The sequence below is a fragment of the Cydia pomonella genome, chromosome 27 (assembly GCF_033807575.1).
Source record: "Cydia pomonella isolate Wapato2018A chromosome 27, ilCydPomo1, whole genome shotgun sequence".
NCBI lineage: Eukaryota > Metazoa > Arthropoda > Insecta > Lepidoptera > Tortricidae > Cydia > Cydia pomonella.
The window spans coordinates 10,103,807-10,116,644 of NC_084729.1; the positions used below are offsets into that span (position 1 = coordinate 10,103,807).

The window sequence follows — 12,838 nt, forward strand, 5'->3', positions numbered from 1 at the left end:
CGACGGCGGAAGGAAGGAGCGGTGTGATATTAAAAATGCTGATTTCAATAAATTATATTTACACCATCAATCTTTCACTCAAAGTACATTACACTATAGTACAGTATAATTTTATTATTAGAACTGACTGCAGATTTCTTTCCCCGCGAATTTACGTTCATATTTTTCTTTAAGAATGCTTTGTACTTGTACAAAATCTGCCCGTTCTAATATTAAAATATTACTTCAATAGGGTTGTTTCCATCTACAAATCTCGGGGTCGAATAGTATCCCAATAAATTCTTTTGGATTATAAGAACATGTTAAACTACTTTTAAGGGAACTGTAATGACCATATTTCTGTAAATATTGAATTTAAAATGTCTTTTGACACACGTCACGTGACCAAACTCGAAACGTTATTGAAGATTCTGATGACGTCACAACTCTCGGATTGACACTGTTGACAGTTAGGCGATAAACAACAAATGACAAATGTCAGTTGACAGTTCGTATCTTCTACGTGCGTATGTAGTTATGTGTCAAACCGTAAACTGTGACGTCACACAATTTTCAAAGAGCGTTTTGGGCGCGTAAGCATCTGTCAAAATATATTATGTTCACTTAACATATTTAAAGCCGTTTTTAGTATAAAAAATGAATTTTAGAGCAAACCCTATTCGTCATACAAATTTAACTAAATACATATCGTGGCCTGCCAAAAAAAGTCAGTGCGATGATCTGCAATATAAATCAAATCAGACCTACAATATGAAAAAATATAATAAAATGCTGGTACATTTATTTAATCAATAAAAACAAAACATTAATTCAGTCCAAACGGCCTGGCCCGGTAGTGGGGCCTATGAAACCGATGGTCCCGGGTTCAAATCCTGGTAAAGGCATTTATTTGTGTGATGAGCTCGGAGTTCCTGAGTCATGTATGTTTTCTATGTATTAAAATATTTATATATTACATATATCGTTGTCTAAGTACCCTCAACACAAGCCTTATTGAGCTTACTGTGGGACTTAGTCAATTTGTGTAATAATGTCATATAATATTTATTTAGGCAGGCCAGAACATCATTATAAATACTTAAAATATTACATTTACATCAAATATTCTACACACTCTCACCTTACTATAACTGGTAGACAGAATTTCCAATATGGAAGCATTAGTATTTTAGAATTAATGTTACATCAGATCTTTGTCATAGTTCTGGGCAATTTAAAAGTCTCTTTTTTACGTCAAATATAATCTAGACGTTTTCAAAGCAAGAGTCAGCAACGCGCATGTATCACCCGTGGAGTTGCCGGCGTCCATAGGCTACTATGACCACTTTTAGCTAGCAACTCTGAGGTTCTTGCTTTACTGCAGCTTTCGCATGCGTATGGTTTCCCGCCTATGTGCTGTTTCTGTACGTTATTATATATTCTGTGGTTCAACTGGGCTACTTGTAGAGCTCCTATTACAGACGTCTTGAGCGCCATGTGAACACTTTGCTGCACATCTTGCATGCGTATGTGTTCTCCCGTATGTGGAAGTTATTCACGGCATTCAGCTGGGCGGCTTATAAAGTTCTTGTCGGCGACGTCGCGGAGGAGGTTTTAGCTTCATGTGGACGTACTTGACGTGAGTTTGCAGGGACCCTGACTGAGTGAACGCCTTGCTGCAGATTTGGCAGACGTATGGTTTCTCACCCGTGTGAACCTGAGAAATAATTATAAAATACAGAGAATGCAAATGAAATTAATTTAAAATTATAATAATTATTCAGCTATCACACTTCTGGGCATAGACATAATCTCTCATTTAGAATGAAATGGAAAAAAAAATCAGAATTATTTTTATTTGTGTAACAGATTTGTAGACACAGTATACAGAAAAAAATCTGTTAAATGATTACGTTTAGCACAATTTTCCGCGTAATACATGATTTTACACTGTTAACGCGCGTTTTTGGCGTGGTTCCTTCAGAATCTTCTAAAGTAGGATTTAATGTAAAAAAAAAAGTGCCTTAGTGTAGTGTACTGTAATGCTGTGTAACTAATTTGAATAATAAAATAAAATAAATAAATATGTATACGTTACCAGTTTGTGCGTGTAGATGGAGGACTGGTGCAGGAAGGTCTTGGGGCACTCCGCGCACTGCCAGCGCCGCACGCCCGTGTGGATCACCGCGTGACGCTGAAACATGTACATTATTAAAACACACGAGGGCAAATAATAGAAAACCGATTCTCAAACCATTGCCAACCATATTATGGTCTTTACCAGCAGTTCCACTTCGCCAAATATATATGTACAAGTAATATTTAAAGTTCTCTCGATTTCTCCAGGATGCCATAGTCAAATTCTAACTGTGCAGTCCTGTTCTGTGAACCTGTCTGGCCTGGTGGGTAGTGACCCTGCCTATGAAGCCGATGGTCCCGGATTCAAATCCTGGTAAGGGCATTTATTCGTGTGATGAGCACGGATATTTGTTCCTGAGTCATGTGTGTTTTCTATGTATTTAAGTATTTATAAATATTTATATGTTATATATGTCGTTGTCTAAGTACCCTCAACACAAACCTTATTGAGCTTACTGTGGGACTTGTAAGAATGTCCTATATTATAAAAAAAAGTACAGTCAGAACAAGATAAGTTGGCAGCGATTTTGATAGCCCAGACAGCGCAAGTATTATTTTAGACTTCTATTCTATGAAATTATGACGTTTACTTAACACTTGCTCAGGCTGGGCTATCAAAATCGTTGCCAACTTAGCTTGGTCGGACTCTTCGTCACAAACATACCTACATGACAAGGATTCCGAGAAATTGAGAACGTTTTTCGAAATATTGAAGTCGGTTGGTCGGTTTGTATTTGTATGCCAGTCATAATAACTCGTCTAATAACTAACTTAGATGCTGGCATATCGTTGACAACCGGCATTTTATGCGTAGCACTTCCAATATGGACTTATTAGCACGTAGCTGTCCAAGGTATCCGTAAAACCGCCAACACCACATCTCAAACGCGTTAAAATATATATATAAGCAAGTCTTTAATTTTTTTAATATTCGTTATTCAAATAGGTCTAGCAACAAGCACTTTTAAATGGTCAAATTTGACAAATATCATCTTAATCTAAATATCAGAGCAATTTATTGATGCAGTTATTATTGTTCTAAAAAAACATTGAACTATTATAGATATGGTAAACTTAATAATACGAATTTCACAAAAGGATCGTCAAACATCAAAATTGTATAAAAATACTAGTCTAGAACCTTTCTAGAATAAAATCTAAATGTCAAAAAATACGGTATATATATATATACATTGAATTATCAATTTCATCATTAATAACATAACAATAAATAATTCATTCTTTACAATCACAATTAATCCCACGGTGTTTCATCATTCATGTAGTCTTGTGTGCTATAATAGGCTTTAGAGGTAAGCTTACGTTTTACATAATTTTTAAATCTAACAAATTCATAAATAAATCACTGTTACAATCTTTCGGGTTCCTTGTTACACCGTGTGTATAAAACGCCTAAGTAGATATGTTTACTACATTTCCCGGTAGATGTCACTATTACGTCTATCAAAAATCCTACATCACGCGAACGGTAGGTCATCGTAGTATACATAAGATATAAAACTTATTTTTGTATTTAGAGATGATTAGTGTGGTTGATAGTTCAGCCGAAATAAACATACTTCCGTTTATAATTAAACGAGGTGTTTGATTTTGAGCTTTCCCCTTCGAGACTAGAGTACAGATTATACACCGTGTATTATGTGTTGTTCGCTTGTTTTCACCTTTTTCTGTGATAAAAGGTTTGTGTTGTATTCTAAATAGTGCTAAAAACAACAGGGGTAGCCAGACTCGAATCTAAAGTGTAATTTATCTGTCAATAAGTGTGTACCTGTAAACCAGCGGGGGTCATGTAGCTCTTGGGGCACTGCGCGCACTTGTAGGGCCGCTCGCCCGTGTGTGTGCGCTGGTGGTACCGCAGCCACGTCGTGTCCTACACGCAAATGTAAGTAAGTAAGTAAATATTCTTTATTGCACCACAAAGAAGACAAATAAAAAAAAAAAAAAAAACAGATTTACAATGTAAAGAAAGGTAGCAACAGGCGGTCTTATCGCTGTAAGCGATCTCTTCCAGACAACCTTAGGGTAGCAGGATAGCAGGTAGCAAATGACAACAATTCAAAATATATGTTTTACAGAAATGCTTTCAACGGACCTGGCACACACCTGCTACCTATGTCATACAACAACTTAGCACGATGGATTAAAATATCATTTTCATCTCTCTTACTCGGAAAGTTCGCCTTTCACAGGCTGATAGCCGGGTGGATAATTGCATTTTCTGCCCTTCGGGTAGTAATATATGAAATAAACAAATATTTTTAATAAATCAATATAAACGACTAGAATGTTTAAAATATTATCATTACATTAGATTCATTCATTCAACTTCACTTTTTTAAGGCTCGTATAGTCGGCTCGTAAGGCTCGGATTCTTTATGGTTTTAGATTTTTTTGCCGATCAAAATATGAATGGCGCCAATTCCAGTCATAACCTACATTTCTTCTGTTTGACTTTCCACATAGTCGAAATGAAAAGTAGAGTGTTTAACTCGGGTAAAAGTAACCATCTCACCCTCGAACTACTCGAAATATCTCCGGTGATATGGTTCACTTTCCACCCTTGGTCAACAATCTACTATTCTTCAATAAAAGTTATGTAATGTTCACATTTCGGGTACAAATTCAATTCAATTATTTAGCGTGGCGGTGACGGTGGCGTCGTTGATCTGGTCGCCACTTTCCCGAATGAAGGTTGAGGGAGGCGATGGCTGAGATACACGTCATACTCGTGAACGGGTGCTGTTTGTGGAGACCGGTCTGTTTAAGCTTACACGGGCTATATGTTATAGGTATGTAACTTTACTTTTGACTGGCATTAATGTGAGACTTAATTCGGTTCTGTCTTTTAATTATTTATATAAGAATTCAAGTCTTGGAGACCCTTTACATCTCTTAAGGATATTTTAATGATCGTCGCTCAACTTACCGGATATCCTTTGCCGCAGATCTCGCAGATCTCGGCGTTCCGTATCTTCATGCGGCCTTTCCCGTACTGGTGGTATTTGTAGAACTGCTCCAGGGGTGGCACACGCTCGACGCTCAACTTACCACATATCCTTTCCCACAGATCTCGCAGATCTCGGCGTTCCGTATCTTCATGCGGCCTTTCCCGTACTGGTGGTATTTGTAGAACTGCTCCAGGGGTGGCACACGCTCGACGCTCAACTTACCACATATCCTTTCCCACAGATCTCGCAGATCTCGGCGTTCCGTATCTTCATGCGGCCTTTCCCGTACTGGTGGTATTTGTAGAACTGCTCCAGGGGTGGCACACGCTCGACGCTCAACTTACCACATATCCTTTCCCACAGATCTCGCAGATCTCGGCGTTCCGTATCTTCATGCGGCCTTTCCCGTACTGGTGGTATTTGTAGAACTGCTCCAGGGGTGGCACACGCTCGACGCTCAACTTACCACATATCCTTTCCCACAGATCTCGCAGATCTCGGCGTTCCGTATCTTCATGCGGCCTTTCCCGTACTGGTGGTATTTGTAGAACTGCTCCAGGGGTGGCACACGCTCGACGCTCAACTTACCACATATCCTTTCCCACAGATCTCGCAGATCTCGGCGTTCCGTATCTTCATGCGGCCTTTCCCGTACTGGTGGTATTTGTAGAACTGCTCCAGGGGTGGCACACGCTCGACGCTCAACTTACCACATATCCTTTCCCACAGATCTCGCAGATCTCGGCGTTCCGTATCTTCATGCGGCCTTTCCCGTACTGGTGGTATTTGTAGAACTGCTCCAGGGGTGGCACACGCTCGACGCTCAACTTACCACATATCCTTTCCCACAGATCTCGCAGATCTCGGCGTTCCGTATCTTCATGCGGCCTTTCCCGTACTGGTGGTACTTGTACAATTGCTCCAGGGGTGTCACACGCTCGCCGCTCTACTTACCGGATATCTTTCCCACAGATCTCGCAGATCTCGGCGTTCCGTATCTTCACGCGGCCCTTCCCGTACTGGTGGTACTTGTAGAACTGCTCCAGGGGTCTCACACGCGCGGCGCTTCAACTTACCGGATATCCTTTCCCACAGATCTCGCAGATCTCGGCGTTCCGTATCTTCATGCGGCCCTTCCCGTACTGGTGGTACTTGTAAAAGGCGGGTTTCTTCGGTTTGATCTTGAGATGGACTCGCTCGAAGTGGACGGCCAGGGAGGATTTTTTCGCGAACGTTGTGTCACACTGGATAACATAGACAAAATAAACAATTGGGTACTTGACACATGTTGAATATTATACCAAAATTTAGCTAAATGGATAGAAAATGAGCCGTCCATTATAAAATAAATGGAATTTCAAGACATATTGAGATTATAAGAAAAATGCAAGGCTGGCAAAGCCTCAATAAAAAAATTATATCGCTTTATGCCCTTGTCGTACTATTTTGCTAAAAAAGTACCTATTTTTAACAGCTTGTAAAATGTAGTTCATAGAAACTACCATATTAAAGGGGCGCCTTCCTTTTCATCATCAGATCTGCTCGGTCACATCATAATATTGCTTACCAATCTCTTATAATATTCCGAATTTAAACCCAATGGACCGTCGCCATCAGATATCGGATCGGATCGGAGATATCGGATATGCTTACAAATATCTGAACACGCCTCTATTGTCAAGGCGTTAGAGTGCGTGTTCAGATATTTGTGAGCACCTTGGTCGGCGACTGGAATATCAAGAAATATTTCTAACGTAGCTTCCAAGGTTTGACACAAACTATCATTTTTAGGGTTCCGTACCCAAAGGGTAAAACGGGACCTTATTACTAAGACTCCGCTGTCCGTCTGTCTGTCTGTCCGTCTGTCGCCAGACTGTATCTCATGAACCGTGATAACTAGAAAGTTGACATTTTCACAGATTATGTATTTCTGTTGCCGCTATAACAGTACGGAACCCTCGGTTATTTTTTAGAATGTACTCAAGTGTACGCACCTGGTCGCATTTGTAGTGTTCCTTGACGTGGTGGTCCTGGTAGTGTTTCTTCGCTCTTTCCTCGTCTTCGAACCGCTCGCCGCACGCCGGACACGGCCTGCGGTGGCAGCATTGGTTCACTTATCACTTGTCACTATGCCCGTCACTTTTACACTTACATACTTGTTAGAACGTGACAAGCATGGTGACAAATGATAAAGAACCGACCATTTTAGCCGTACTGATTTGTACAAAGATATTTATTTTAGTATCTTCTCTTTTTAAGCGTGTAATGTCGGAGGCGCAGGCAAGTATCAAATATATTCTTTATAGGTTCATTCTATTGCAGGGGTTCCCAAAGTGTGCGCCGCGGCGCCCTGGTGCGCCGTAGAAAGTAAAGAGGGGCGCCGTGAGTTCTATCATTATCCGAAACCACAAATATTCGCGGGTACCTATTTGAGCCCTCGCATCGGTAAATAATATAGCGTCGTGTCACTCTTTTTCGACCGTGATTTTAAATTTACAAGGGCGCCGTTACAAAATACTAAACTTGTAACTGCGCCGCATGGTGAAAAAGTTTGGGAACCCCTGTTCTATTGTTTTTTTTTCTATTGGTTATATGCGAGTTGATGGAGGCGAAAACGCAAGCGACGCCAACACATGACGTGGTGAAAATATGGACTTCGTGGAACGACATCTTCATACCATTTGGCATCTGTCAACTTTCAAACAAGCAATGACTCACACCCAGTAATGCGGCCACATTCATGCACGGAGTGAATATTCTCTAGTCGGCTAAAAAGGTCTCCTATTCCATTCTATTTAGAAATTTATTTTATTAGAGGGGTCCACACAGAGCGAGCACACGCGCGAGGCAATTTCCTCTCGCACGCTACGGCCAGTGTAGACGTGCCTCGGCCGAGGCAGAACGCAAGTTTTCCTTGCGTGACCTTGGCCGAGCCGCTCGGTGTCGGTTTGTCGGCATGCTCAAAGGCGCCTCAGTCGTTTGCCACGCGCCAGTTTAGATGTGATTGTTTATGGTACGCGTGGTTATTTTGTCTGTACTTACGTTAAAAGTTTCAAAACATGACAACGTTGGAAATAGTACATTGTGCAACGAGGGGGGTAAGTGAAATTTTGGATACGAGGGTGGTAATTAAAGACCCGAGTTTGCAATATTCTTACCCCGGAGTTACACACAATGTTTTTCATCACACTTGCGAAGTAAAAACTAAATTTTAAGCAAAATAATTCTTAAATACGGCGACATTTCAAACATTCGTCCGCCATTTTGTAATTTCTTGGCAGGTGAGGCATCGAAGGCACAGACCTATTCGGCATTCAGCCACGACTGAAAATTATGTAAAAATATTTTAATCGGCTGTTAAATTAATCAAATTAAATAATTTTAAACAGAAACAAAAATATTAAATTATAAAGTTCAGTATTTTAAAAGTAAAACTCATGCTACTTGGTTTGTATGAATAAGTGACATAACTCCCTAGGGAGTTATAGCTTTTTTTTTTCACAATCCATAACTCCCGCGTGGACAAAATAGGCCTTTGTCCTTCAGCACACCTGCATGAAATAAGATCTTTTTCAAGCAAGTGTGATGAAAATAATAATAATAACGAGTGTCGCAAATTGTCGTGTCCTTTTCTTCTTCATTTTCTTTTAAATTGCTTTAAATAGAAAAAAGAAAGGCAAGCCACTGCAGTTATCACGTGCGGCGCCATTTTGAACAGCTGACTGAGTGACACCATGTTGCCGAGCAAATTGGCTCGGCTGAGGCAAACGTGCGGAGGCAAAAGTTCCACGAGCACGCGGCCGCGCGAGGCCCGTCGTTTGCCGCACGAGGAAATTTCCTCGCGAGGCTGCTCGCTCTGTGCGGACCCGCCTTCAAAATGGTACAAGATCACGATAAAACTAAAAAGCTACATTTAAATAATCACTTACCTAAATTTCGGGTCGCAGACATTATTGATCTTGTGACGTGTTTTCGCGTCAACGTTCTCGAACTGAACCAGACATGAGCGGCATTTTAGTTCTGGCGTTGTGAGCTGCAACAAAATTATATTTTAGTTTTCCTTCCGCTGCAGATTAAAATATTGTTTTTCTACTCGTCGACTGTGATGGTCGAATTAAGATGTCGTATACCAAACTATAATTGTGTACTTTTCATGTATGGGATCCCAACTCAACTATAAGATTCATTTCGGTACGCTGTAGTCAGCTATAATTGATCATCGTGCATCGTGCCGCCGCGCTCCCATAGAAGACTAAACGGCGCGGGCGGGAGTCGCGCGTTTATGTCTACATTTTTATCTACTGAGATACTTACCAATATATATTGTCAAAGTAATCTTTGTAGCCACAGTAAAACGATGCTTTATATATATGTAGATAGGCAGGCGTTTGACCACGATCACACCTGATGGTAAGTGATGATGCGGTCTACGGTGGAGCACGCTTACCTATGAGATACCTATTTACTCTAGCCTTGAAGAGACCAGCTCTAGTAGATGCCGCAACTTTTTGATATTTAACACATATCAGTGAAAGAATAAGGATCAAACTTTTGGCGATCTAAAAGTTATAAACATGTGTCGAAAGATGGCAGTAAATCTACTGTGGCTACAAATTTTTATTTAACAATCCACCTCTATTTCAAATTCTCTTTGCTGTTACTGTATTTACCAGACTTAGTCAATTTGTATAAGATTATCTTATGATATTTAATTGTCTGTTTAGTGACCTTCTTATGCGCGATGGCCTTATGCTGCTGCAGCCCCCGCTTGCCAGTAAAGGTCTCGCCACACACGTCGCACGTGCCCGCCGAGGCATTCTCTAAAGGGTGCTGCACACGGGTATGCGTGTTGAATGTGGTCTGTTTGCTGTAGAACAAATAATATCATACAAAGATAAAACAAGGAAAGTATAGGGACATTTATATATAATGCTATAGTATAAAAACGCTAGCTGCATGTAAAGGACGAACTAAATTTAACGATAAGTATGTTATATTACTTTATACTTTAGGTCTTAATTGATTAAATATACATATATTAAGTATTAACGCATGTTGTGTTTACCTATAATTGGATAGACACTTACTAATGTATTTTTGGGTTTTTATCTGTATTTTTTGTAGTGTTGTATCTGTTGGTAAACCTTAAATAAATAAAATAAAAAATAGCAACACAATGACGAGGCCATCAAAATGATCTATAGAGACCGTGCGTGTTGGAGAGTCTGCCATCTCGTGACCAGAATCGTAAGCGAAAACAATTCACGCTTCTAAGCAGGTGCTGCCTCCTACAATCCACGCTGGCTCTATTTCGCACAGTAGAGTCTGCCATCTAGTGGCTTAAATCTAGAAATGGAAATTTGACATAATGCCGGCCAGTGTAGACGTGCCTCGGCTGAGGCGGCGCGCTCGGGCGAGGAAAACGCGCGCGCCGTCTCGGCCGAGGCACGTCTACACTGGCCGGTTTGTGCGTGAGGAAATTGCCTCGCGCGTATGCTCGCTCTGTGTGGACTCAGCTAATGATTAAGAACCTTCAAGAAACTGTACACTCCTTTTTTTGAAGAACCCCATACTGTAGCCCCTCGGGAAACCTCGGCAGGGCTCATTCCACAGCCGCCGTCCGCGGGAGGCAATTCCTCTTAAACCGCACAGTACGTGACCATTTAGAGGTAGTTCCGAAAATAGGCTCTTATTTATTTATTTACAAAAATAGAGTACAAATGGCGGACTTAACCCATTAAGGCATCTACCAGTCAACCATTGGGCTAAACAGAGACAGTCTTATTGATGGAATTATGAGTAATTTCCGGAATTAAAATTGGTAAGTGTTTCGGACATCAAACGATTAAAATCTTTAAGTAAAATAAAATAATTAAATTAACATATCCGATAATTAATGAAACAGAGAGTAATGTCAAACCTGCTTACTGTATTACTACTTATTGTATTTTTTTTTCCTCTGAAGACTAGTAAATAGAATTTAAGTATGGCTCATGATTTCATTTTCTTTATGCTGTCAGTATGTATGTTAACATTATGTACTTAATAATGAACCTCCAGGTCTATGATTCTTAAGTATGTTAAGTACTCTACATTGTACTTCAAATCCATTTGTATATGTGACTGTTTGTGTTCTAAATAAATTAAAAAAAAAATATGGACTTAACATACTCACTTGAAGGTAAGGCCGCAGTATTTGCAGACGAAGGTTTTCCCCGAGTGGAAGTCGGCGTGCATCACCGCCATGCTCCTGTCGAAAACCATAACGTTTTACCTACAGCGTGCCATGGAATACACTGCATTACAAGATACAAGAAATTTATTGATAAAAGTCAATGTTTTACAGGTCATTTTGAGGTAGGTACATATTCAACTAATACTAGTAGGTACAGCATTTTTTGGATAAATGTCACTTATTATAAAATAAAAAACATGTTTAAAGCAGAACAAATACATAATCAGTATCCAATAGGTCGCATATGTCTTTCAAGTCATCATGTTATTTATAAGGTAAAAAATTAATAATATGTTATATAAATTACCTACTTAGGGTTAGTGCACGATTCAACAAATTTGTCACCGATTACAAGTAGGTAAGTCAAATTTATATCAATATTTATTATTCGATATGTTTTCTGAAAGAGCTACGTATTTTATTTTATCAAATTTCTATAAAGAAAAGTAGCTACTGTATGTAATTGCATGATTTCTATAGTATTCTTATTTAATGCTTGTTAATTATAAGAAGTAATGTTTTGAAAAGATGTGTCCCGCCGAGTTTCTTGCCGGTCCATATTGGGATACCCTCCTCCAATTGAGGGGGGATTTAAATCTTCTCGGGTCAGAGGTGTAGGGTTAGAGCCGGTGTAGCTTTATTTGACGTTCATAAGCGCATTGTAATATGACTACTTGAATAATAAAATATCTTTATCTTTATTAACTTTTTGAGTATAATTACAGTTAAATTAGGTTCTCGTATGTTTCTTTTATCTTAATGAATCTTTTAATTACAGAATTTTGACTCTTGGAGATCCTATACATCTCTAAGGATAATTTGATTAACTATATAATTTTTGAATTCTGACATTTATACCTTTTAATATATTCAGTTTTTTTTAAATATTATTACCAGTATTTAAGTTTTTTTTTTAATTCGACATTAAGTAAATTTATACACATCTCTAATTAATAATAATACTTTAGTTTGCATTTATATTTTCAGTTTTTGCTTGTATGTAAATTCCACGTTGACGTGTAAACGTGCCCTTGTGGCCTCTATGCTGAATAAATGTTGAAGAAGAAGTTGAAGTTTCAAATCAATCTGATACCAATAAATGATCGAAAATATTTTGAAAATTTCGACGACTTATAAATAGGATGTTTTTTACGTAATATTTTACGATGTGAATATATAGTCGGTATCTTCAGGTAGTTAAATAAATGTAAACAGTTTTTATATTTTCGGGTACTTGAAACATTTATCAGAAAACCAACCAAATAGAAAACTGCCAGGATCTGTTCCTCATCGTTCTAGCTTTAACCTATTTATGTTTTCATCTACCCTCAAATAGCTACGTATTCGATCTCGTTTAAGTTCTTTACTAGGGCGAAGTAATAGCAAATAATACAAAAATAAATTGCTATTGATTAATGAAATCATCCCAATATACAAGGTGCCGAGACATTTTAACTAAGCATTCCTGGTAATATTTAGAAACTAAAATGTCATATAAAATTTTCTGGATTAGGCC

General features: G+C 39.0%; 1 protein-coding gene across 1 annotated transcript in view; it reads right to left on the bottom strand.

Annotated features, from left to right (window-relative positions):
- Positions 1-38: 38 nt before the first annotated feature.
- LOC133532529 (zinc finger protein 626-like) overlaps positions 39-12,838 on the bottom strand; it is a 31,312-nt gene continuing 18,512 nt past the window's right edge. The window contains exons 8-15 of the mRNA XM_061871247.1: positions 11,263-11,337; positions 9,816-9,954; positions 9,017-9,120; positions 7,082-7,178; positions 6,164-6,331; positions 3,908-4,009; positions 2,078-2,173; positions 39-1,696 (exon numbers count right to left, since the gene is read on the bottom strand). Of these exons, the coding sequence (XP_061727231.1) occupies positions 1,544-1,696; positions 2,078-2,173; positions 3,908-4,009; positions 6,164-6,331; positions 7,082-7,178; positions 9,017-9,120; positions 9,816-9,954; positions 11,263-11,337 (934 nt within the window). The 3' untranslated portion in view covers positions 39-1,543. The remainder of the gene's footprint in view (positions 1,697-2,077; positions 2,174-3,907; positions 4,010-6,163; positions 6,332-7,081; positions 7,179-9,016; positions 9,121-9,815; positions 9,955-11,262; positions 11,338-12,838) is intronic.